General features: G+C 35.5%; 1 protein-coding gene across 5 annotated transcripts; it reads left to right on the top strand.

Moving 5' to 3' along the window:
- The first annotated feature begins 71 nt into the window (after positions 1–71).
- LOC111064175 lies at positions 72–21,327 on the top strand. 5 transcript variants are annotated; one of them, XM_039428655.1, is made up of 9 exons: positions 72–274; positions 2,395–2,658; positions 3,520–3,739; positions 4,401–4,590; positions 5,508–5,742; positions 10,923–11,112; positions 13,962–14,219; positions 16,888–18,139; positions 18,221–21,327. In XM_039428655.1, exons 2-9 carry the CDS (start codon positions 2,420–2,422, stop codon positions 18,496–18,498), a joined length of 2,862 nt encoding a protein of 953 aa, XP_039284589.1. In that variant the 5' UTR covers positions 72–274; positions 2,395–2,419; the 3' UTR covers positions 18,499–21,327. The 5 variants fall into 5 exon arrangements, with proteins under 5 accessions (XP_039284589.1, XP_039284588.1, XP_039284586.1 ...); XM_039428654.1 differs by having other exon boundaries at positions 16,888–18,159; positions 18,241–21,327; XM_039428652.1 differs by having other exon boundaries at positions 16,888–21,327.
- The last annotated feature ends 5,756 nt before the right edge of the window (positions 21,328–27,083 follow it).

The raw sequence follows: 27,083 nt of genomic DNA, 5'->3' as shown, positions 1-27,083 counted from the left end.
TTCAGTCACGCCAAGTGGCTATTGATGGAACTACCATTTAATACAGAGCGCATGCGCCAACGTCTTGTTTACTATTATTCTTCTTATGAAAATTCATTTCGCAAGTTTTCGCAAGTTTGCAAGTCGCAGTGAGTGAAAATAAAAATTGGATTTACATTACACGCCAATAGTTAGAATTCTAAATTCTTTACAAAATGATTCTTCTTAAACCTATTGCATAAAATCTTTGTTAGGTATTTAACGAGGGGTTGTTTGAATAATTGCACAACAATTCGTAAGTTGACTAACTAGTCTAATATTAGACAAGCTAACCTAAAAACCAGGTCTAAACATGATGAATAAATTTTTTGTTATAATTTCTTATGTATATCTAACCAATTAATTGCCTTTAATTTAAGCTGATGAGGTTGTGGTCACATTGAATTTGTATTATGTTTAAGTGCACGTTTAATCAGGTTTGAGCCAAAAAACAAATTTTTGGAAAATGCCATTGAAACACGTTGTGACGTGCATGTAGCCTAGCTGCTCACACTGAAGACTGATCAGTGATCTGAACGCAACGAACAAGTGCAAGCTTTTAGTATGAGTGTTCTTATTGCTCTTTCCAAATTAATTTTTGTTTCTTATCAGCATTCTAACTTGATCATGCATAACCAATCGTGTAATTTCTTATATACGCATCCAATGTGATCACACCCTAAGGCTACATCTACATTTCTACCAGTCTCAAGTTGAAATTTTTTTTTTTCAATTTCGGTGGGAGAATTATTTTATTATTTATAGTAATTTTTCTTTTAGATAATCTTATCATAACATAATGATCATGGCCCGGTTGCACAAAAGCTGGTTAAATTTTAACCGTGATTAATTTTACGAGAACCAACCAGAGAAGCCTTTTTTGAAAAGACTGCTTCTCTGATTGGTTCTCGTGGAATTAATCACGATTAAAATTTAACCGGCACTATAACTTGAGTCTAATTGGTCTACTGGAAAAAAAATAATTCAAGAAAACAATTGATGAGCTTAGCAGTTGAAAATTTACTCTTACTTTTTTCCTATTCAGTATGTTTTGAAAAAAAACATTGATGAACTTGGTAGTATTAACCACAATATAGGCTACAAGTGAAAAATAATAAAAATTCTAAAAAAGAATAAATATATCAAGATTTAGAATACGGTAAATTAATTATTAGAAATTTCATCTTATGTAAAGTAAAATCATAAATAGTAGATCTATTGTTAGATCTCATCTACTATTAGACAGTCATAATTCTTACTTAGAAAGCTGAGTTTCCATAGTCTAAGGGACTCAGCTCTTTTAATCTTGAGTTCATACCTTTCTGGAATGACTCAACTTATCTCCCTCGGTGATGCAAACTCCCAGACTCTTCCAGTGATTTTTGGTGTTCCTCAGGGATCAGTGCTGGGGCTTACACTGTTCCTAGTCATGATGAATGACCTTCACGACCACGGTTCCTCTCTGATGTTCGAAGATGATACATCTCTACTGTCGTCGGGTGCTGAGCTGGAGCGGAGGCATCTGCAGAGCATATTCGAACTGTCACTTTGTGGTTCCTTGCTAATCTATTCCAGCTGAATGAGGACAAGACCCAGAGATCATCTGCAGTTTGTCACAAGAACTGCGTGACCCTGAGAATCCAGTGAAGGTGTTGGGTTTCGACTTGGACTGCAATCTCAGCTGGAACAGTCACAGGTCATATAGGCTACAGCAGGTAACCAGGCGACTCTCCCGCATTTGCTTCCTAAAGATGCTTGAGATGAGGGGCCTGGTGACTGAAAAGTATCTTGTAATAATGTATCACGCTCTCTTCCATTGCCACATCATCTAAAAATTGCTTCTTTGGGATCACTTGGAAGGGGCTGCAAAAGAGGGCTGTTAGAATCATAACAGGCAGCGAGCATCCTTGCTCGTCTTGGTGTGCTGACGGTCATCAGCCATTACATCCTTCTGTGTCTGGTGTATGTCAAGAAGATACTGCATACTCTGGCTTCCTGCAGTAACCATCACTACTACAACACCAGGAGATGTCCCCAGGAGACGACTCCACCGATCACAGGCCAGTTATAGAATTTCTGCCCTGAAATTCTTTAACAAGCTGCCTTTTGGTGTGCAGCAGTTGGATGAGGCCGCCTTCAAGAGTACTGTCAGGAAGCTGCTTAGTGACAAGGCATATCATAATGTAAATTAATTTGTGAATGATGATTTGAACTTTCATTTAAACTGTTTCATCTGCCATCTGAATAGTTGTCTGTGTAATTACGTGTATTGAAATTGAATTTTATGGCACCAAAGATCACACAAGTGATGGTAATGGATGAAACAGAAGGTATTAAAGCTATATCTATCTAAAACATTTGGTAAATTTATTTCAGATTGGTAAAAACCATTTTTGGGGAAATGGCGTCCGCTTTCCCCGAAAGTGAATTGGAAGAGCTTTCTAGTGGATTGGGTTCCTGTCGCATTGATGACAATGACAAATCTAAAATCGAGCACCGTTTAGCATTTCTGGATATTCCGTTCAATTGGAATCCACAGCAATCGAGACCAGAAGGCGACAATCCAAAACTTGTTGTAGCCGATTTCAAGAGAAAGTTGAAAGAGTTGCGTGATACGGAAACTCAGCTTGAATTCAAAAGGTTAGTGTTGAAAATCTTTTTCCAGCTTTTTGATTGCGATTTCTTAATTGGCGTTTACATTAGTCAAGTTTCCTTGAATTTAAGCTTTCTAAAATGATTAATTTTTGCAAACTTGAAGACAAATTTACAAGAACAGAAACTTGAATCCACTTTACCAATGTAGGCATTTCATATTGTTTTTGTTTAACTGTCACAATTTTTTATTATTTTCTCATTTCGGTGAAATAAAATTGAATTGAAATAAGTACGTTGAAAATCTGACCTATCAAATTTCACTGTTCGAAGTGTTGAAGATGGGAGCAAAAGTTATAATGAGTGACTCAAACTTGGATCAAAACAATTTGAAAGTAAACATCTTCCTTGATTTGATAGTGTTTTCAAATTAGAATATCTTCAAAACAGTTTGGGATATTGATGTGCGGGTCTTGTCATCATTTAAGTAAAAATTTCCTAGAAAATTATGTCTTACATTACTTGACCATTTCCCCTTTTCAAAACATGAATTTAAATTTAAAATGACAGATCCAAGAATTTGTCAAAGGGTGTATTTTAGAAACATGCTTCAACTCCCAAAATAAAAAAAATCACTTCAACTTTCATCTTTTTCCACTTAACAGCTGCAATTTGGTTTAATCTTCAAATGTTTATAAAATTTCTTGTATGAAGCTTTGAACGAGTTTTTCTGTATTTTATTAGATTTCTTCTTTATTTGATTGATACGAAGCTAAAGTCTCAAATTATCTTATTGTGAATGAAGAAATAGTTCTATTATCAATTTTAACCCAGGAGTTTTATTATTTATGATGGATATTCTGTTAATTGGCACTATTTTTATTCTACTTTGTTTTATTTTTCCCACAGTTTCTGTTGTTATTTGACACTGGCTCAAGAACTTATCAAATATGATACTGAGAGTGCATTGAAGAATGTTCTAGAGTGTGAGACATGGATGGACAGTCTCAAAACTGGCACATGTAAAGAAAAAGACTTTTTATCCATCAGTGAAGCAATCAACTACATTTATTTGGGCTCCAAAGCTTTTGCTCTATTCAAATGTGGATTTGTAGCTAAAGCTAAAGAGGTAGTTACTGTTTGATTTATCTATCTATTGAGAATTCATTGCCTCCTTTTATAATGTTTTGTTTAAATCGCTACTTTTATAGAAGTTTTTTTTCAAAAACAAGACTACAGTACCGTACCTACCTTTTTCTTTTTGCTTCTTGCAACGCAGAAAGTGGCTAGCTTGCAACGGACTTGTTTGAAAAACTGGCAAGTTGATGTCTACTCTATAATTATTCAAATTAAAATAAAACTTGCGTTTTTATGATTACTATTCACACCACATTTTCAGAATTGAATTCTGATTAAATTGATTATACACAATTCTACGGAGTTTTAGTCCACGCAAAAAAGAGAGTTTGTCGATCAAAAAGGTTTGCGCTTCAAGCCGGATTCAATGCTTCCCATTAATCCAATGCGACATTTTAAAGTGATATGACAAAAAATGAATTTATTGATTATGTCCATGGAAATGTTTTAACATTATTTGTTTATGGAATCAGCAAGAGAGGCTTGACAGATTTGGAACGCTCTGTTATTACACAATTTTTGAGTTTGAAGAGGTCTTCAATTCAAGTATTAATAAATGAATGAATGAATGAATGGATTGATGAAGTTTACAATGATTATTCTTGTGATGGCTCACAGGACTGTTAAATAAATTTACTAATAATAAATTTCAGCTGCTTTCTGAAATTCCTGAGCTGGTTGCAATGGAAGACAAGCAAAGATCGGGAATTTATGGAGTCAAAGCTTGGACCTTTATGGAGTATGGAGTGGCGGGATTTTTCAAAGCTTTGGAATGCATCAGCGTTGCCAGAACTAAGCATCCAGCAATGGCCGAGTGGCACTTCTTAACTGGCAAAATCATGTGTGGGTTCAAATTAAAATATTTATTTGGTAATTTATTTCTGGACAAATATTCATCCAACATGGAACATGCCAACGCAATTCTCAGAGAATTTAAACTGATTAATTAATTTCTTTAAAAGAGCAAAGTGTGGTCTACTACATCTTGAAGCTGATTAAACCTACTCAACATGGCGCTTTTTGGAGACTCTATTCTTGCCATGTGACGATTGAATGAAATGATGTTATCTCTCATTATTAATTTACTTTATAATAGGCCTACACAAATTTTACAAAAAATTGATAGGAATAGAACAATAGGGACAGTTCAAACCGAATTTTGTTAAATAGTTGAAAATCATGTGTGAGTTCAAATTAAAATATTTATTTGGTAATTTATTTCTGGACAAATATTCTTCCAACATGGAACATGCCAACGCAATTCTCAGAGAATTTAAACTGATTAATTGATTTCTTTAAAAGAGCAAAGTGTGGTCTACTACATCTTGAAGCTGATTAAACCTACTCAACATGGCGCTTTTTGGAGACTTTATTCTTGCCATGTGACGATTGAATGAAATGATGTTATCTCTCATTATTAATTCACTTTATAATAGGCCTACACAAATTTTACAAAAAATTGGATAGGAATAGAACAATAGGGACAGTTCAAACCGAATTTTGTTGAATATTATATTTCATAAAGTAGATTACGTTTAAATTGATCAATCCTGTATGAATTAAATAAAAAATTGATGAAGCATTTTTTTAAATTTGGATGAATCTTAAACCAAATGAATTTATTTTATTTTCAGAGTTGTGAGCTCTGAAACCTGTCTTAGAGATTAGTGGAAATGAACAGATGCCGCTTCTTGAATTGTATTGCATGTTATTGCAATTTATATTTATCTAATTTTTCATGAATTCTCATTAATTTTCAGCGAGGATTCGCCACGTGAAATTTCCTTTCATGGTTGTCTCAGACGAAGAGGAAAATTTCTACCGCACCGCCTACAAGTTGAATCCAGAAAACGCGGGCTATACATTGTACATAGCGCAAATCACTCGCGAAAAATCATTTGGGCTGTTCCAGGAGTGTCGTTATGACAGAGAACAGCATAGAGAAGCCCTGGAGCGAGTAGATAAAATGAATGCCGAAGCACTATCATTGTACATGTAAGCAATTTTCTTGCTTCACTTTTAGCATGAGCAATGTTGTTTGGTGAGTGAGGTCGTATTATTAGAAAATCAGTCAATAGTCAATACTTGGTGCTGTGCGATCTCTAAATTTGACAACTCACAATTTCAAAGTATCTATTTAATACTTGAATAGCAATGACTTTACTCTGAAGAAAACAAGTTGAGACTTTGATAAAATCTCCCCGATACTGAATTGTCAAAACTTGCGACATTCTCCTTCATGTCAGAGTGATTCATAATTATGGTAAAATAATTTTATACGTGATAGTAGAGGTAGAAATAAGAAAAAAGTTCTTATAAACATATAAGCCTATCCATAAACGCTTCATTAGCGAGCTATACTGGGTGAAAGATTTCGCCCGGAATTCAGTTCCTCTGGTGAAATACACCAATGATGAATTGTTTGGGGACTAGTTTTTGAAAAACTCATTCTGGATTCATATGGAAAAATATCTGAAAAATTGAATAAAACTAGTCTGGGAGCTGTAGTGTGAGTAGTTTTTGAAAAAAAAGTCGAAATATGCAAAAACTCCAACTAGAAAAACACATACTTCTACGTTTGATGCCCAATAACTTTCTTTAATGACGAGTAAACAAATAATTTTTTGCAATAAAAATTGTAGAGAATTTAATTCTGAAGATAATTATGTAAGCTGTGTAAACTAAATTTAAATAAAAGGTATTCTTATGTAGTTCATTACACCACAAAAAATTGCTGTTTTATGAGGAGAGAACTAATAACTCATAGGTTGTAGCTGATTGCAAATAAAACATGGATTTTAATAACAGCTGAATTATTTTGTTTTAAATAAGAAATTATTTAAAATAAATTAAAAGCTGAAAATTACTTTCAGAAATATTTTGCTCACTGTTGAACAAAACAACAAACTGTAAGTTAGGCCTACTGTAACCGCGCTGTGTTTTTTGTTTAATTTATTAACCAGTAATTTGTAACCATTTCACTTTGCTTTTGTGTTAAGTGTTAACTTTTAAAATAATGGCAGGTAATTTTAGACATTATTCATACTCCGAATTAGCTGACATGCATTTAATGTATGGAATGAGAAACTATACAGTAATAGTACTGAAGCAAGACGTTTGTATCAAGATTACTTTCCTAACCGAGTATGTCCAAGTTCAAGGTTTTTTGCCACTATTCATCAACGTCTGTCTGAAACAGGTTCTTTGCTATCCAAAGAGAACATTTATGCAGGCAGACCCCGATCTACTATGACTGTTGAGTTAGAAGAACAAGTTCTTAATGAAATTTATGAACATCCAGAGAAGAGCACGAGAGAATTGTCAGAGCAGTTTAATGTCAATCAATCTATTATTTGGAGGATACTAAAAGAGCAACAATTACATCCATACCACCTCCAGAAAGTTCATACTCTATTGCCACGAGACTGTATTCCCCGTGCTGGTTAACCCAAACTTTTTAACAACCGTTTTATTTACCGACGAGGCTCACTTTACAAGAACAGCTATCGTTAACGTCCACAACCAACATATTTGGGCAGATGAGAATCCTCATCCCATCAATCCTAATCGTCCACAACATCAGTTTCCAGTAAACATTTGGGCAGGAATCATAGGAGATCATCTACTTCGGTTTGAGCTTCCTCCCAGGCTTGTTGGCATAATCTACTTAAACTTTTTGAGAGAGGAGCTATTTATCTTACTTGAACATGTACCTCTTCAGTTGCGCCAAAACATTTGGTCTATGCATGATGGAGCTCCAGCACACTTCATGTTGCTGTTCGTGAACACCTGAATCACAGCTTTCCAAATCAATGGATAGGCCGAGGTGGGCCAGTTCCATGGCCAGCTAGGTCACCAGACTTAAATCCTTCAGATTTTTATCTTTGGGGACACTTGAAAACCTTAGTATACAAAACTCCGATTGATACCATTGAAGAACTCCAATTAAGGATTTTGAACGGAATAGAAATTATAAAGCAGACTCCTGGAATATTTGAACGGGTCCGACAATCGATGAGAAGACGTCTGAACATATGCTTTCAGAACAACGGAGATCACTTCGAACATCATCTTTAGTCTGGTATAAGTTTAATGTCATTTAGATATGTTACTTTCATATAAAAATAAAAGTTTTCATAAAAAACCGAATATTTTATTTGCAATCAGCTACAACTTATGAGTTATTAGTTCTCTCCTCATAAAACAGCAAATTTTTGTGGTGTAATGTACTACATAGGAATATATTTTATTTAAATTTAGTTCACACAGCTTACATAATTCTTTCCAGAATTGAAGTCTCTAAAATTTTTATTGCGTAAAATTGTTTACTCGTCATTAAAGAAAGTTATTGGGCATCAAACGTAGAAGTCTGTGTTTTTCTAGTTAGATTTTTTGCAACTTTTTTCTCAAAAACTACTCACACTACAGCTTTCAGACTAGTTTTATTCAATTTTTCAGATATTTTTCCATATGAATCCATCATAAGTTTTTCAAAAACTAGTCCCCAAACAATTCAGCATCGGTGTATTTCACCAGAGGAACTGAATTCCGGGCGAAATCTTTCTATAGCTCGCTAATGTTTATTAGAACGTTTTTTCTTATTTTTTCCTCTACTATCACGTATTAAACTATTTTACCATAGTTAAGAATCACCCTGTATATTATAATTGACTACACAATCGATGCCAGATTGTATCATTGAATGTATTCAGTCATATTGGCTTTTATAAAAAGGTTTCAATTTGACAATGTGGATATTTTTTTAAGTCGCAACTTGTTTAGAGTATACATTTGAAGCTCAGCCGCATCGAATTTCATGCCCAACAAGCTAGTTGTCCGAGTAAAGTGAGCTCTACTTTTTAACTCAATGGGATTTGCTTTTGTCTGTATATGTATTTCATGCATTTTATGCCAAACTCAGATATATTTTCATGAAATTTGACAAGAATGTTCTTTTTAGAATTGCGTGTCGATGTATGTGAGAGGTTTTTTTAACTTTGCATTTAAAGGATAATAATATGAGTGGAAAAGCAATTTCTTCATACTCTACTAGTACTAAACACATTACACATTACTAAACATTATCTATTTATTAACATAAGAAAAATCAGATTATATAATTATCCATTATGAAACTGTTGTTACTTTTTGTGTAGTTGAGAATTTGATATTGTGGTAATTATTCATATTGAATGAAAAAGACTAAGAAATTGTCAAAACCAAAGATTTATTGATACTTAGAAAGACTGGTTTCAGTTATTACACCATTGTCAATCTCTGATTAACTAAAACTAAAAACAAGAGCAGCAGAATTTATACTAGTAGGCGAGTACTGCTATTGGTCAAGGGCATGAACGCCTGCCATTGGCCCAGCTAGACAGTCTCCTCCCACTCAACGGTGTGACAAAATGGCGGCTTAAGCAACAGAATCGCCATGATAACAAAATTTACTTTCAGTACAAAATAAGAACCAAGAAAACAAGTGTGAAAGATAATAAAACAAATATGTAAATGGAAAAACTATTGACTAATGTATGCTTACAATTTTATGGTAAAACTAAATTCGTAGTTTTGTATTGGTTGATATGAATCTGGTCATTTAAACTATACTGGGAATTTTCCTTAATTACTCTTGTTATTTCTAAAGCCTCTAGAATATTCAAAGATCTGCCTTTGTTATTAACATGCAGAAACTCAACATTCTCCTTAACTGTGATCTTGTGATTATTTGTTATCAAATGTTCTGCAAAGTTAGATTTCCCATTTTGTTTATTCTAATCTCTGATGTGTTCTTTAATTCAACTTTTGATACTTCTACCAGTTTGTCCCACATAACAAGCATTACAATCACCACATTCAAGTTTGTACACCCCACTTTTAACCCAAATATCAATTTTGTCTTTACTCCAGCTAAATAGACTATTTAAAATCGGTTTGGTCTTGAAATCAACATGAAATCCATTCCTCTTCAATTCCCTACCTATCTTATCAGATACAAGGCCTAAATATGGAATTGTTATCCAAGTCTTCCCCTCACAGTTTGAGCCTACAAAGCTAGAATTGTTTGAAATTTGTCTATTAATTTTACTCAATAATCTGTCCACCATACTTTCTTCATACCCATTTGTGACAGCTATCTGTTTAATTTTAGTGATCTCAATATCAAAATCATGATGGCTCTTAGGTATTGTTAGTGCTCTATAGACCATGCTATTGAAAGCAGCAAGTTTATGAGAAATATGATGACAAGAATGAAGAGGAATGATAACATCAGTATGGGTTGATTTTCTGAAAAAAAACTTGTGAAAACCAGTGCTATGATCTATTCTTAAATCTAGAAAATTCAATACACAATTCGATTTTATTGATTGTTAGAAAGACCGGTTTCGTCTGTTACGCCATTGTCAATCTCTGATAACATTGTTTATCAGAGATCGACAATGGTGTAACAACCGAAACCGGTCTTTCTAACTATCAATAAAATCTGTGGTTTTTGACAATTTCTTAGTCTTTTTATCTAATATGAATAATTACCACAATATCAACTTCTCAACTACACAGAAAACATTGGTTTATATGAGAACTGATTTTTAAATACTTATTGATATTTACACATTTACACTTACAGTGACATTGAGCCTCTAAAACTGATATATTAATTTGTTCTATTTGTTTGCTGAATTATTACATTAAAATGTTGATAAGTAAATAATTACAATAATTTTTTTATCGATTAGCTCTTCAATTCGTTTTTGAATCTTGCCGCTAGCAATTTTTTTGCACTTGGGTTTTTGGGATTCTTTTAGCTGAGACACTTAAATTTATATTTTTTGAACATTTTAATGGTTTTTATTCCTGCAGATGTAATAGCACTATTAAAGAGTAATCAAAAGTCTATGTTTATTAGTGTTTTCGTAGAGTCTGGATTATTTTAAGCTTTCATTATAGTTATTTTATCATTGCAATACTGAATTGAATGGAAACATTTCTTGAAAATACTCCAATTTTGATTTATGAATGAACTAAATTTTGCTACAGATCATAAATCAACATTATAGTCCATATATCATTAATAACTTCAATAATTAGCATTAATAAATTTAATAATACTGTTCAGTATTCCATTTTTTTAAATCAAATTTTATATGTCTAACCTATTGGAAATGCTTTTCCAGGAGGTTGTTAGGGACTCATAAGAATGATTCACATATTTTGGGTCGCACAGCATTTGGCATGGTGAAACTTCCTGAGCCCTACAAAAGAATCGATCTGGCGGTGCAAGCGATTGAGGAGGCACTGCACTTAACTTCTGATAATCCCCTGATCAACCATTATGCTGGTCTCATTTACTATCGTTATGTGCAGGTCAGTCACATTTATACAATAATATTGATATTTTATTCACCATCGAGATTTCAATATATGACTCAAATCTAATGGCTGACTTTATATTTCAGAGGTTCAAACACCAGCCAGTATATATTTTTCGCAGGTTACTTCCGTGTTTCATATCGCCACGTTGAAACGTGGTTTCCGGCTGCCTAAAAACAGTCGTTAGGTCTTGTCGAATGCCTTAACATTGATCAGTACAACCTTAAAACTCTGACACTAGACATCAGCCAGTCAGGTCACATGATATTTGCAACTCTGAATTTGTGACTGTAGGGATTTGAAATAATTTGGATAACTTTTTCGTTTTTGTATTCCTGTTAGCTTATTAAGGAAATAATTGGGATTCATAAGTTGTAATAATTTTTGTTTTGAGGATTTGGAATAATTATTATTTGTTATTTTTTGGCATAATACAGTTATCCCTATGCTGTTATTATTGTTTTTGTCGCTCTCTGACTCGACTAGCTGTATGTTTGGGATCTCATATAAGTGGTATTTTGCGCATCTCGGCTGTGCTGATTATACCCCTCACCCCTTGCCATCTGATTAGTTCTTCTAGCCGACTCGTGGAAGAGCAATGTTTTGGCAGCTCTAGTGGCCAGAACATCTGCGATACTTTCACTCCGCAACGCTTCCCTATCGGCAGCGGCGAGCGCTATCCTGCCCCACCCGGGAGGGCACTCTACCCCACTCTATCTGGGAGGGCACTCTACCCCACTCTATCTGGGAGGGCACTCTACCCCACTCTATCTGGGAGGGCACTCTACCCCACTCTATCTGGGAGGGCACTCTACCCCACTCTATCTGGGAGGGCACTCTACCCCACTCTATCTGGGAGGGCACTCTACTCTATCGGCACAGTAGAGCTGACTCCCACCTACCCTGTGTACTCTATACGCTACGGCAACAGCTTCCTTGTCTACTTCGCGACGATTTTGTATACGATTATAGTCCGTGCAAATCTTCTTCAGACTTGGAGGAATTTGCGGCGCAGAGAAATGGAGGGAGATCAGTCAATTGTAGTGATGGATTGAGTCATAGGAAGCGTAGCTTTCAATTTGTCGAATAGAGTCAGTCGAGTCTATGATTGCAGAGAGGAAACTTCCTAAGTTTAACATGGGCGCTTGAATACTCACTGGAAATTAGAGAACGCTGGCCGGTACTCAACGGCAACCTAGCCGCCATTGTATCCCTGCCGCTGTATGCCTTCTCTGCTGCGCATGTCCATCCCAAGTCTGGAGTTAATTTGAACGGAGTATAGAATTCTTGAGCCGCCTCAAGACTCTATCCCTATCCCTTTGATATGTCCCTTTGATATGTTGGACATTGATATGTGCTATTGTATATAAGTGTATAAGCCAGTATATATTGTAATCTACATAAATAAAGTAAAATAAAGTACTCAATCAATCAATCCCTTTGCGACGACTTGGAACGTGGTAAGAGTTTGTTAGTCCTCTTAGGACTCTGTCCCATTTTCTACCCAACCTGTCCTACCTCCCTATTATTCCTGATCGTGTTCTGGGATTCCTATCACTGTACATTTCCTCATCAGCAGTTCCAGATTGCTGTATTATACCCTACGCACTTTCAGACTTCGTACTGCCTTGAAAATAGCATACTGTTCCAGACAGCTAACTTCCCTATCTCTGTTCCAGACTAGCGATATCCTATCCTCTTTATTATACCTCAATCTTGGGCTTGCTGCATGTCCAGATTGCCCGTCGACTTCACGCACTTTCATACTGCGTAATACCTAAATAAATATATTGTTGCAAACAACATGGTAGGCCATAGTGGAGTAGGTCAATTTCCACACAGAAAACACTAAACATGTAGAAGACACATTATAAGAAATTATCTGAAACTAACTATTGTATGTAATTGTAAACTATCTAATATTTTCTGTAATTGATGTAGTATTTTTAGTTTTTTGGGGGGAAAGAAACATTTATCTATATAACTAGCACCTGACCTACAATCCCTTACTAATTTCTCCTCGCTTTACTCACCCTACTCATCCTGTATCCTAGAGCCCGTGGCTCTCGTCTACCGGTAGCCGCGCGTTGGTCCGTAGACCCCCGTGACTAACGCGGCGCCTTCACTTGCAAGACACTAGGAGGACAGTATGACCCCCATCCCCACCGGCAACCTCAGACCCTACCGCGACTGTGTTTAGTCTCCCAAGAGCGACTCTTGGGGAATTGCTTGGAGGGTGAGCCAAGTCTATCTGACACTTTATTAATTTCAAACTGTTAGCTTTACTCATAAATAATATCAATGCTGATATTAAACTCTGCTGAAAGCTTGAACTGAATACCGAGATACCTCCGTAAACAAAGCCGTAGTTCATTCGTAGTGGATAGATTCGCGTTTTGCAATTATCATAGAGTAATCACATGTAGCCCCAACATCGACTGTTAAAAACAGGGTTTTATTTATGGTCACGGCAATTCTCTTAACATGTGATTCTCTTGATTCTCATATAAAAAATGCTCTTCCACATGTGATTCCATGTGAAATATTAAAAAAAAATAAATAAATGTAGTATTAGTCTGTGGCTTAACCCAGCAGCATAAGCTATTTATAATTTCGGTATAAATGATAACTGGCTTAATTTTTTCATTTAAAAATATACTTGAACAGTCTAAGTTAGTTGAGTATTCGTATCTTTTCAGAATTTATTGAAAAGGTTTATGATACTTACCTGAAGATATTAGCCCACATCACTTACTTCAATTTAAGGTTAAAATACTACTCTCCAATCAAGAATGAAAATATAGAAAAAAATTGTTTTAATCTTGGAAAAACATTTTTTTCAGGATAATATTAAAGGGCTAATCTACCTTGAACGAGCTGCCAGGCAAAGAAATATTCCTGCACTGATGGACTGGATTAAATTGAAGTGCACAGTCGATCCTCATTACGATCCAATACCCGACTGGACCAAGGCGTTACAACATGAGGACTACAATTCAAGTATTCTAACTGAAATGGCGTCCTGGTACTTTTTTAAAAAAGACAATGTTTTTCGCGCCTGGGATCATTTAAAGAAAGTCACTGAGGATCATTTCGCTAAAGTAAGTTTGCTATGACAGTCAGTTTTACTATTCAATCATATGAAATCATCATCCACGCATGTATAATGAGATTAAATTTAAACTGTCAGCACTTATAATGAATAACATCAATACTTCCCATTCAACAAATGCTGACAGTTTGTGTCAGCATTCAAGTGAATATGAATATACTGACACTGAAATTGCCAATTTTGTAAATTCTTCTTCATAAGTATAAATGTGGATATTTATAAGCTAATTCAAATTTCATTGCACAAAAATCTCCTTTCTAAGATACACAAACTTTTATATGCAATTATTTATGTAAACAGTGTTTCAAAAGTTACTTTATAACTTTGAAAATTCATATTAATTGAATGAAACAAGTTACAGAGCTGGTTTTGATGTTTTTTCTAAGGAAAACACTTTAGGTTTCTTTACTTTGCAGCTTGAGCTAAAGAAGTTCTATGTTGCTTTACTTGGTTATTCTGCAGACATCACATAGGTAGTCGATTTCTTGCCCGAAACTCTCAGGTATAACTTGCCTAGCGGCAGCGCAAACTCTTGCTTTAAGGCTGTGCAAGCGGCCAATAGAGAACTTTTTACTGGTGATACTTTTCCAAGTTTTATAATTTGTATACTATCAAGTTATCAAAAAAGTAAGTTATTTTTTACTCCACTTGTTACGTTTTGATATATGAGCGCCTAGTGTTTATAAAACAGGCTAAACAGGATTTTTTGAAATCAATCAATCAATCAATAATCCTTTATTGTCATAAAACACAAAGTGTTGTAACAAACGTCAATATACAATAAAATTAAAAACAGTCAAAATATTTTTAAAATAATAATAATATAGTCAGAGTAGTATTTTTGTAAAAAAAAATTACAACTAAATTGGCAAATAGTAATAAACAACAGCAATTGATAAATAGCAGGTATTAAAACGGGATCCAACACAAGTCACAACAAAGCTGTTACAGTTAAACAGATGAACACTGAAGCTATTCAAAAAATTCTCCAACAGAATAAAGGCACCTTTCTGTAAGTAAGCCTTTTATGTGTGACTTGAATAGTGAGGTACTCAACAGTCTTACTTCAGGGGCAAGCTCATTGAATAACTTAATGGACATGTTTCTCCAATTCCTATGGGTACTCGCATATTGGTGAGAATCAATTCTGAGATTTAACCTTCCTCTGGTATGATAATTATGTATTTCACCATTTCGACTATATTCATTAAGGTTTTTTTTCATGTACATCAGACAAGTAAAAACATATAAAGATGGGAGAGTCAATCGCCTAGTTTACGAAAAAGCGGCCTACATGTTGCTAGGGGTGGTGCCTGACAAATTATTCGAATGGCCTTCTTCTGGAGTCTGAAAAGTTTAATAGATGCCGAACAATTTCCCCAGAGCTGAATCCCATACAATCTATGGATGAGAGGCTATGGATGAGAGCATAAAAGACACTCATTAAAACTTCATGATTAACTATGTGAGTTAATCTACGTAGGACAAACAAACCCTTACTTAGTTTACCAGCTGTATAATCAATGTGCTTTTTCCAATTTAAATTCGAGTCAAGCATGATACCCAGGAATTTGAGGGAATCTGTGCCAGTAAACCTAGGTTTAAAGCTAAACTGTAGGTCACAGGTTTTTAGGAGGTTAAGACACAAATTGTTTGAAGCACACCAATCCATTATATTTGAGGTGCTTAATTCAACAACTGTGTCAACATTATGTTTTCCCGTCCCATTCACCAATAAGCCCAGGTCATCGGCAAAAAGAAGAGGTTGGGTTTGATCACAGCAGTTCCTTATCACACCTGAAAAATCATTTATGTAAATGATAAACAACAGTGGACCAAGTATTGAACCCTGGGGGACACCATATCTAACCAGCTTACCACTTGAGAATTCGCCGTTTCTATAGACAAATTGCATTCTGCGACCCAAGAATGAACCAATTAGATCCACAGCTAACTTGTCAAGGCCATAAAAAGAAAGCTTTTCAGATAGAATATTATGCTTCACTGACTCAAAAGCTTTAGAAAAGTCAAATGCTCTGAGGTTCACAAGTCTCTTGTGCTCTAAGCTACTGATGACTCCCTCAATAAGATTCAAGACATTATCAGAAGTACTGAGATTTTTCCGAAAACCGTACTGATCTCGAGAAAGTAGACTGTTGTTTTCAAAGTAATTGACAAGCTGTTTATGAAGGAGCATTTCAAACAATTATGATATTATTTCTATGATACAGATGGGTCTGTAGTTTTCAATGTTGGCCTTATTACCCTTCTTGAACACGGGTATCATTTTGACTCTCTTTAGTTTATCAGGGAAAATACCTGAAGCTAGGCACATATTGAACAAATGGGTTAGGACTTCTGAGATATATGGAGCTGCTATTTTTAATATTGAGGTGTTGAGTCCATTCATACCTAAGCAATTGCTGGGGTTCATTTTATGAATTGTGAAAATGAAACAGTATGAAGCTGGCCTCTTTGTTGATTGCCAAACGCCACCCAGAATGTGCCCCGATTGATCAATGCTCACCAACAGCTTGCTCTCAGCCAATCGTAGAGCATTGTGGGTGGCGTGTTGCCTAGTTGAATCAAGCTCGTGAGTGGCTAGCTTTATGAATGAAATTTTACCATGCGTTAATAAGCATGTTTTACTTTTTCAGAGTCACAAATGCGGCAGCTTGAGAATGAAACATCCGTGCAACTTGTTCGAGGTCATTTTCGACGAAGTGAAGCTTTTGCTAGCAAAGCAAAATTTCAGAAACCAACAAGAAAAAGAAGAGTTGATGTCGATCAGTAACGAATTACAGAAGATTTGTCCGGATTCTCATCCTACCGATTACAGCAATTACAAGGCAATTATTTTGGATGAATCTGAACGAACCATGAGGTATGAACAGGGAAGACTTTATCGGAGAGGTGGAGGGAGGGGTGGTGCTAGAAATGGAGGAGGGAGTTCACATGCTAGAGGCAGTACGAGGAATTTCGAAGATGACAGAGGGGACTCTACTTATATGCGGGGCCACTCTTCTTATCCCAGAGGTAGATCGAACAACAGAGGAAGTTCTACCAATGTTAGAAGAGGTTCCAATGATAGAGGAGGTTTTTCCAACAGCAGAAGTGGGTGCTCTAGAGGCAATATCGATGCCAACCCTGATAAAAGTGCCAGTCAAACCGGTTTGAACATCGTTCTAGGTGAGGAGCCCCAGAATCTAGGAAGAGACACACGTTCCAGAGACCGAGAAAAATCTAATAGGGGTAAAGGAGGATCTAATAGAAGCCGCGATGCATGTACCCATAAAAATATTCAAAGTGAAGGGAATAACACTGATAAAAGTGCCAGTCAAACCGGTTTGAACATTGTTTTAGACGACGAAACACAGAATGCAAGAAGAGATACTCGTTCAAGAGACCGAGGAAAATCGAAGAGGGACAGAGGAGCACCAAATAGAAGCCGAGCTGAGAGTTGCCAGAAGAATATTCCTGCAGAGAGTGAAGAAGGCGCTCACCGAAACAATCCAGTTGTAGAAAGTGTTGTTAGTGAGAAAGTTGATAATTCACGCATCCCAGATCTGGATCGCATTGCAGGGGGTATTTCTTTGAAGGATGTTTTAAAAGAGAAGCTACTTGGATTGAACTCTGATTTCAAAAATAATTTGAACGTCAAGAACAATCTAGGATCGGGAGGTGAAAAATTGGAAACATCTGGAGGTGAAAACTTGCCTGAAGCTGTTTCATCGCGTAAAAATGTCACAAATCGAAACAAACCGAAACACCGCTACCAATCTAAACGTTCAAATGAAAACGATTCCAGAAAATATAATAACCTGGGAAATATTGATAACTTTGTTTCAAACGTTTGTGAGAAGTCTGTTGCTGAGAGCAATAATAATTATTTGGAAACTTCATCCACAGATAAGACTTCTACAAAAAATTTTTTCGTAAAGAAACAGCCCCGGCAGCTTTGTAGTAACAGTGGAGAAACTTCATCCACAGATAAGACTTCTACAAAAAATTTTTTCGTAAAGAAACAGCCCCGGCAGCTTTGTAGTAACAGTGGAGAGGCACGCGCTGGACCCAGCAATGTATTTGGTGGAGTAAAGCACGATAATTTCAGCGAGAAGCCGTCGAATCTGGACAAGGGAACCAATGACTTGAACGCAACCAATGTTTCGGAAAATGTTCGGAATCTTCGTCCGAGAAAAGATACACGACCTGTATATTACCCAAAGAAAGGAACACAAGCTTCCAATTTCACTACTAATAAATTCTAGTAATATTCTTGATACTATAAGACTGATGCCCGGTTGCTCTTCACCGTCGTAAAATGACATCATAGCGTTGTTCATTGATTCTCCTGGCATTGCCTTCGTTTGACTTCATGTAACGACGGTTAAATTTAATAAACGTACATGTAACCGGGAATTTCAACCCAACCATGTAATGTGTTATTGACAGATACTGAAATCTTGTTTTTGTTTTCGATATTGAAATCTTGTTTTTGGCAACATTAATTTATTTTTTGAATGAGATGAAATTATGTTTGAAGTAATCTAGTTACCTTGGTTAGTATTTGAAGGGTTGACTGTACATTCATAGTTATAATTCGTAACACTGGTTCGGTATTTTTCTACGATAACGCGGCCTCTCAAGTACCCGATAACGGGACAGTACATGCCAATAGAGACTTCATAAAGTACAAAACATATGTAGCATTTGATAGTGGATAGTTTTACATCTTGCCAGTCTAAAAAATAGATGCACAAGTACAGGAACGTGATGATAACAAAACATAACAGAGCGAACTCGCATGTTAATAATAACAAACCGTTTTCAGCCGGAAACGGTTGGTTGTGAACAAGTTGTAGAATCTGGATCCCAACATGTAAGCCATCATGAATATTGCAAAGACCAAACCCAAAGGCGGTTTCAGACTTGAGAGAACTGGTGTTCATGAAAATATACATGACAGATTCAAAAGCGGACTGGATGAGCCCAAGAAGCAAAAGCATTCTATGCTCACAGAACGTGTATTTCAAGGAGGAGAGAACAAAGAATTGGTCATCATCTTCACTATCAGCATGAGTGTGCTCTGTCTATATTGAAAAGATGCAGTAGGATGAAATAAGTAGGAAGGGAATGGCGGCAATAAAGGGAGCAACTGAGCTGAGATTCAGCAATTTGACGAGAGAATCGGTCACGAAGCCGGCTACTATAGCCAGCAGTCCTCAAACGATATTCGCTTTGCTGTATGTCAGGTTCAGCCACTCGTCGGGCAAATTGAACAAGTTGACGTGTTCGTTCACATACCAAGCTTCGAATGCAGTGAACAAGATGGAGGTCGATATTCCGCCGAAGACCCTCCCGATCAGCACTTAGAAGTTTGCTGACAGCTTGGTTAGACAGCATATCGAGTAGAGAATGCCGTACGCTATGCACAGTGGTTTTCGGCCGAATTTGTCAGCAAGATAGCCAACAAGTGTTCCAAACAGAGAGCTCGAAGCAAAACCAGTTACGTAGAGGACGGCAATCATGTCCTCATCGTGTTATAGTTCGTAAATATATGGCCAACAAAAATATGGTTAGCAGTCTTCTGTAATCAGTATTATCCTTCTCGGCAGAGTTGGCAGATTCCATTTTTAACATAAGGGCTGCGGCTATGAGCAGTAATACTGCCATTGTTCCCAAGTACAACATGACGATTGGCTTATTACAGCCACGGATTGAAAAATATCACAAATTCCCTTATCAAAAAATCGATACAATTACCTAGGTGCTAATATTGTTCAGTTTTTCACAGGAATGATGAAGCTAACTGGGTCATCGTGTTTTGCGGTTGCTTCTGCGATGTACAGCTAGACCATGTCAAATTAATAAAAATAACAGAAGATTGAGCGTGAACGCACGCTGACGCTGCACGCACACCCATCTCTTCGACTGATCTATGCAAAATATTAATGACTGATAATATGTGTTAATTCCAATCTAGTGAGATTGCATTTACATTTGCATTTAACATTCAATCAGCCATTTTTGTATATTTCCCGTTGAATCATTAATGAAATATAGTACATTTCAAAATGATTTGTGGTCGAAATCAAAGATCCTGCGACCCTTTTGAAGCAATATACTTTACCACTACAATAATTATTATACTAAAGTTACAAGGTAGTGTGCCATAAATTGAATTGAATTGCAGCAAACTGAATGTGTAGGATAGTCAGTTTGTGAAATTTATAATAATGGATAAATATTGAACAAAGTTTTGACTGTAATAACCAATTTCAAGTCAAATAATAGATTCTTAGTATAATACCAATTTATGCATATATTTGTTTTCAGTTACCGGTACTAGTAAGTTACAACTTATTGAAGATTTTTTTTGTTTGATTTGTTACTATTCTATTATGATATATATTTTATTATTTTCTTAATATATGGATTAATGTTTTTTTATTCAAGTTATTGTATAATATGGAGTTTTGTTTTTATTTTAATGGCTATTTCATTTATCAATGCATTGGTTGGAGTTAGAAGACGCTATATTATCGTTTTCAGAAAAGTCATGATTGTGAGTGTTGAAAGAGAAGTAATATTCAATGGAATAAATTATGTTGAAGAAATTATGTTATATCAAGTTATTGTATAATATGGATTTTTGTTTTTATTTTAATTGAAAAACCTCGAGAAGTGGTTATTTCATCTATCAATGCATTGGTTGTAGTTAGAAGACGCTATGTCGTTTTCAGAAAAGTCTTGATTGTGAGTGTTGGAAGAGAAGTAATATTCAATGGAATAAATTATGTTGAAGGAATTATGTTATATCAAGTTATTGTATAATATGGATTTTTGTTTTTATTTTAATTGAAAAACCTCGAGAAGTGGTTATTTCATCTATCAATGCTTTGTTTGTTGTTAGAAGACGCTATATTATCGTTTTCAGAAAAGTCTTGATTGTGAGTGTTGGAAGAGAAGTAATATTCAATGGAATAAATTATGTAGAAGGATTAATAAAAGATATCATATAAAACTTTATTGAATGATTATTTTTGTGAAAGAAGTAATATTTTTCTAAGTATCAATAAATCTGTGGTTTTTGACAATTTCTTAGTCTTTTCCATTCAATATGAATAATTACCACAATATCAACTTCTCAACTACATACACAAAAAGTGAAAGAAGTAAATCAAAGTACCTAGTGATGGAAATAAAGCATTGCTAATTACTCTTTTGGTCGTTGACTTATATTAAGGCTGTTCTGTAGGTCTACACCTTTTTATTTTTATTTAAATTGGATAATCTTTCTCAATATAATTGTTAAGATCATTATAAGAGTGAGAAAAAGTGGCAACTGAAATTTTTATGTGGTCTAATAAGCGAGTTATGGGTTGTTGATATGCTAAACTCCGTTTTCTTTCCAGATCATGGACGGTTTTGTATTTTCCATTGGAGTTTTTTTTAATACATTCAGTATATCATTGGCTTTGTTCTAATATGCGGTTTTTCGCGATTAATGCCAAAATAAACAAGCTATCGAATTTACAAAAAATGTTACTTTTTTATTATTTATGAACGATATGGGGAACGAAATGTTTTAGTTTGGAAAGATATATTTTTTTAATTTTTAAGAGAAGTTCTAATAATATTGTCGATTGACAGCATAGATTATATATGTGTATATATTGTATTTTGTTCTTTTCCAAACAAAATGACGATGCCTATTGTACAGTGTTGTATTTAATGGCAAATAAATATTCTTATTCGAAACCGTGTATGATCTCGAAAGAAAACGGAATCTGGAAGGCTAGCACTTCAACAACCCATAATTCGCTTATTAGACCACTTGAAAACACTTAAAAATTTCAGTTGCCACTTTTTGTGACTCTTATAATGATCTTAACAATTATATTGAAAAAGAGTATCCAATTTAAATAATAAAAAAGTGTGCCGAACAGCCATAATCCATAATCGATGTTTTGTGAGTAGCCTAAAATATGTCCTTGACTTGGGGGAGATACTTGATCACAGGACTTCCTGTATACTACCGGATCTGTACCTAGAAAAAATCCACTAAACCGCTGTTTGGGGGGTTTTCGGTTTGATGAAATCTCATTTCGTCTATAGTCCTATAGTGAGGTCCACGTTATAATGGCAGTGGAGAAAGATAGGAGAACAACGTTGCCGATCCTCCGTCTTGTATAGACGGTAGCTGATACAGTTTTATTGATTTAATATTAACTGTTCATTATCGTTTGAAATAATCAATTGTTGACCGAGCGAAGTGAGGTCTAAGATTCAAGTCGACGTTTTGGCATTTCTCTTAAGTTTATGTGTTGCGCTTTTACGGCGAAACGCGGTAATAGATTTTCATGAAATTTGACATGAATTTTAATTGCGCGTCGACGTATATACAAGGTTTTTTGGAAATTTTGCATTTCAAGGATAATATAAAAGGAAAAAGGAGCCTCCTTCATACGTCAATATTAGAGTGAAAATCAGACTATAGAATTATTCATCATAAATCAGCTGTCGAGGTGACTATAAATTGCATGCAATTCAATATCTCAATGTAACTTGGTAAAAATTAGCAGCTGTGTAGGACTATAAATAATATTGCATGCCTCATTGAATGCAATTTTTATGCACTATTAAATAGGATGCAAAGAACTTATAACAGCTCGTCTGGGCGCCTAGATGTCTTCTGGTTTTCTCGCGCTAAATTCCGGAAAGCGTTATGATAATTAAATCTTGTGTAAGCATGATCTGATCAAATAAATAGTTAGTGTATCAGTGTGGATGTGCTTATGGTTTGGGACGTCGTTATAACTGCGCGAGGTCTACGGTTCACAGAACTACTAGTAATTCATAAATCAGCTGACAAGTGAATACACAGATGTGTGGAGAAGCCAGTCTATTGCTGTATTTCCATTAGGTCTATAGTTTCAATCAGGTACTTGTGATGAGAATACTGCGTGAGGTCTACTGTTCACAGAACTACTAGTTAAGATTTAATTGACCGAGCGAAGGTCTAAGATTCAAATCGACGGTTTGGCATTTCTCTTTATGTTTAAATGTTTATATACATTTGTTTATATCATTTACGGCGAAACGCGGTAATAGATTTTCATAAAATTTTTTGACAGGTATGTCCCTTTTTAAATTGTGCGTCGACGTATATACAAGGCTTTTGGAAAGTTTGCATTTCAAGGATAATATAAAAGGAAAAAGGAGCCTCCTTCATACGCCAATATTACCGTAAAAATCTGGTGTGGCGCACTCATACAACTTTCCTTGCCGTTATGAAAATTGATCACCTGACGCTAGTGTAAACGCGCATCCCAAGTCAAAGATCTGAGCCAGCTGGTGACAGGTCAATAACGCTAGATACACACGAGATCTGCTATCTCTTCATAGTGAATGATTTAATAGAATCAACAGTTTGCAATTGAATAATTACATTTTCTCAAATTTCAAGCTTATTTTCAATTTTAGGTGAAAATGTTACTGGACATTAATTGAAGAGATGTCCATGCTCTATCGTTTCCACTAGAAATTTTTTGTTTAAATTGTATCTGAAGCCTGATAATTGAGAATCTAAAATCAAACTTTGCATAGATGGGGCGGAGCTCCTGAAATTTCTACAGATATGGGACATGTGGCAGTTGATATAGCTTATCGATGACTATTGCAGGTATAACTTTAATCGAAATCGTTGGAGCCGTTTTCGAGAAAATCGCGAAAAACCCTGTTTTTGACAACATTTTCGCCATTTTAGCCGCCATCTTGAATCGCATTTGATCGAAATTGTTCGTGTCGGATCCTTATATTGTAAGGGCCTTACGTTCCAAATTTCAAGTCATTCCGTTAATTGGGAGATGAGATCGTGTACACAGACGCACATACACTCATATACACCACACACACACACACACACACACACACACACATACACACACACATACAGACCAATACCCAAAAACCACTTTTTTGGACTCAGGGGACCTTGAAACGTATAGAAATTTAGAAATTGGGGTACCTTAATTTTTTTCGGAAAGCAATAGGCCTACTTCCCTTACCAATGGTAATAGGGCAAGGATAGTGAAAATTAGACTATACAATTATTCATCATAAATCAGCTGTCTATTGGGCTATAATACTACCCGTTCAAAAACATCGAACATCTTGAAAATGTATCTTTTCATCAACGTTAGTAAACAGGGTTGTCTACAACTTTGTCTTTCCATAAGCTGAGGCCATTGATTCTAGTTAGAGTATGGAGTTATTGATAGAATTTTTTTTTCATTTATCTTTTTTAATCTGATGATCAAAATTGCAACAAATATTATTGAAAAGAAATTGATTTCTAAAATCATGAAAAGTGAGAAATGAAGTTTGTAGGAAATCAACATCACAGTATGGTAGTTTATTTTGTTAATTTCAACACACCGATTTTTTGCCAACACAACACAGAATGTTCTCTGATGGGTTGATTGGATTGGCGTATCGACGGTAGCCAGACCTGATAACAGCGCTCACACTCACATTCCGGGATGACACGTCACGGTACGATAAGACAGAAAGCTCTATGTTTATTTAGGATTTTTCTAGACATTTTAAATTCATAAATTATTTATTAATTTTTGAGAAAACATAACAGGTCAATGTAACTTACTGAGCGCGAGGTCTACTGTTCACAGAACTACTAGTATTTTGTTAATTATTAATTCTACATTGTTAAAAGACGATCTGGCAACAGAGCAAAGCGAGAAAGAGATGGCGCCATCCGCTTTGTTGAATGATAGACAAGGATAGCAATACCATTGCTAATCAAGCACTGCCATTATAACGTGGACTTCACTATAGAGATAATTACTTTTTACACGGTTCTCTCTCGAAGACAGAGAGATCCGATGCTCTATTTTCTTCACTTATCACTCCCACTACCTAACAGCATTCTCCCTACTTTTGTGTCAGCATCCATCTGTGCGCAGCATGCTTACTCCTCTCCACTACTTTGTACACGCTTCAAACTGTGAAAGGAGAAATCACTTTCCCCTCTTCGTGATAAAAGTAATATCTCTCGGACTATAGTTCCCGTTTAGAGTATTAAATATTCTATGCCAAAAAGTTATATTCTATAAATTTTATGCCAACGGCCATTTTTTTATTTTTATGAGGTGCTGGTCCGGTAGCCAGAGGTCTGATCCCCAGTAAGACCCCAAGGTAGGTACTTGTTGAATATGGTTCAAGATGAACTTCAATGTACGATGAACTTCTTGTTCAATGGCTTTGATTTTTAGCAATTGCGATTTTTTCTCCTCTAGATGTTATGTTACAAAAACTGACATTTTAGGGTGTCTCCAAACGACCGATATCAGTATTGTAGATGTATATTTTATACCTAGGCTCAACTCACACTACCTCGACTCAAATCTTACGACTCCAGTCTCTCGACCTTATGACTGTCTTGCTCGTTCATTGTCTCTACTTTAGTCTTTAGTTCCATGCTACTCCATTCTAACCTCTTTTTATTAAAAATATAAGTTTCAGTTTGCCACTAAAAAATACATGACACTAGGCATCTCAAGTCGCTTCTCGACCAACATGTCGAGTCGCCGCTCGACTCAGTCTCACGGTTGTGAGGTTGCAGATACTAGAATGGACTGGTCTGAGAGTCATCATTTGAGAACTCATGCTGCGTCGCGAAGCGACTGGAGTAGCAGTCTCTTCTCGACTTATGTCACATAAGTGTGGGTTGAGCCTGAGTAGGTTTGTAGACCTACACGTGGTAATATTTAAGTTTTCAAAAGTCATAATTTTTGGATAAGGGTCACTTCCACCAAAAATGTTCAACTAAAATGCTAGTTCAAAATAGATTTTAGTTAAAGCTGACCCAAGAAAAGACATTATAATGAATGCGACCATACATTGGTTAAACGTGTTAAATCAACTTTGCCCTATATTATAGTGTATAATAATCAGCACACCACAATGAGAAAATCCCTGGAAAGTCACTGTCTCGTGGTGAGGTAGCAATGTATCACGAAATTAAAAATTACAAGTATTGCTTACCCAAGTATTACAAGCTATTCATTAAATTGAGTGTGGATACTTAGTGTGTCTATTAAGTAGCTACCGCTAACAAACAGGTTACATGAACATCCTATACAGTACAGAGACTAGAGGGTATATATATATAGTCACTGTAATAATATCATAGAATAAATAGATTCATAGACTTTCTTATTCTCTATGGTAGCTTTAGCCATGTCACTCCCATGCTAGGCTATGTCCTATGGGATGGGCACGTTAATTGTCGGTCCCGGCTGAAGTATGACAGTTCTTAAGACCCATTGCTTGACGACTAAATTTTACTGTACGAGGGTCATTTTTTCAACTCCTGATTGGTCCTAAATAAAAGACGAATGTATATAAAAGAATAATTCTCTCACTGAAAGTTGTACTCATGACAGTATGACAGTTCTTAAGACCCATTGCTTGACGACTAAATTTTACTGTACGAGGGTCATTTTTTCAACTCCTGATTGGTCCTAAATAAACGACGAATGTATATAAAAGAATAATTCTCTCACTGAAAGTTGGACTCATGAGTATTCTTCAAGATACGAAAAAAATTATCAAGTACCCTTTATTTTATTACAAAACTAACTACTATTTTGTTTTAAATCTTTCAAGGGCCATTTTCAAGTGTCACCTTCCATTTCAATTCAATTTTCTTTCCATCCATGACCAGTCACACTGGATAGATTTCGTCAAAAGAAATTAAAAACACAAACGTTCATAAAATTTACACAAACTATCGAGATGGCATGTCAAAAAGACAAAAAAACGACTGATC

Source organism: Nilaparvata lugens, chromosome 5 (genome assembly GCF_014356525.2).
Source record: "Nilaparvata lugens isolate BPH chromosome 5, ASM1435652v1, whole genome shotgun sequence".
Lineage (NCBI taxonomy): Eukaryota > Metazoa > Arthropoda > Insecta > Hemiptera > Delphacidae > Nilaparvata > Nilaparvata lugens.
Note: the sequence above shows the minus strand (reverse complement) of the source record. Positions and strands in the feature narration are given on the sequence as shown.

Bases quoted from the DNA above. Each gene is read 5' to 3' on its own strand.
- LOC111064175 (XM_039428652.1), top strand. From the start codon at position 2,420: ATGGCGTCCGCTTTCCCCGAAAGTGAATTGGAAGAGCTTTCTAGTGGA. The intron at 2,659-3,519 runs GTTAGTGTTGAA...TTTTTCCCACAG, and splicing joins ACTCAGCTTGAATTCAAAAG to TTTCTGTTGTTATTTGACAC. The intron at 4,591-5,507 runs GTGGGTTCAAAT...ATTAATTTTCAG, and splicing joins CTTAACTGGCAAAATCATGT to CGAGGATTCGCCACGTGAAA.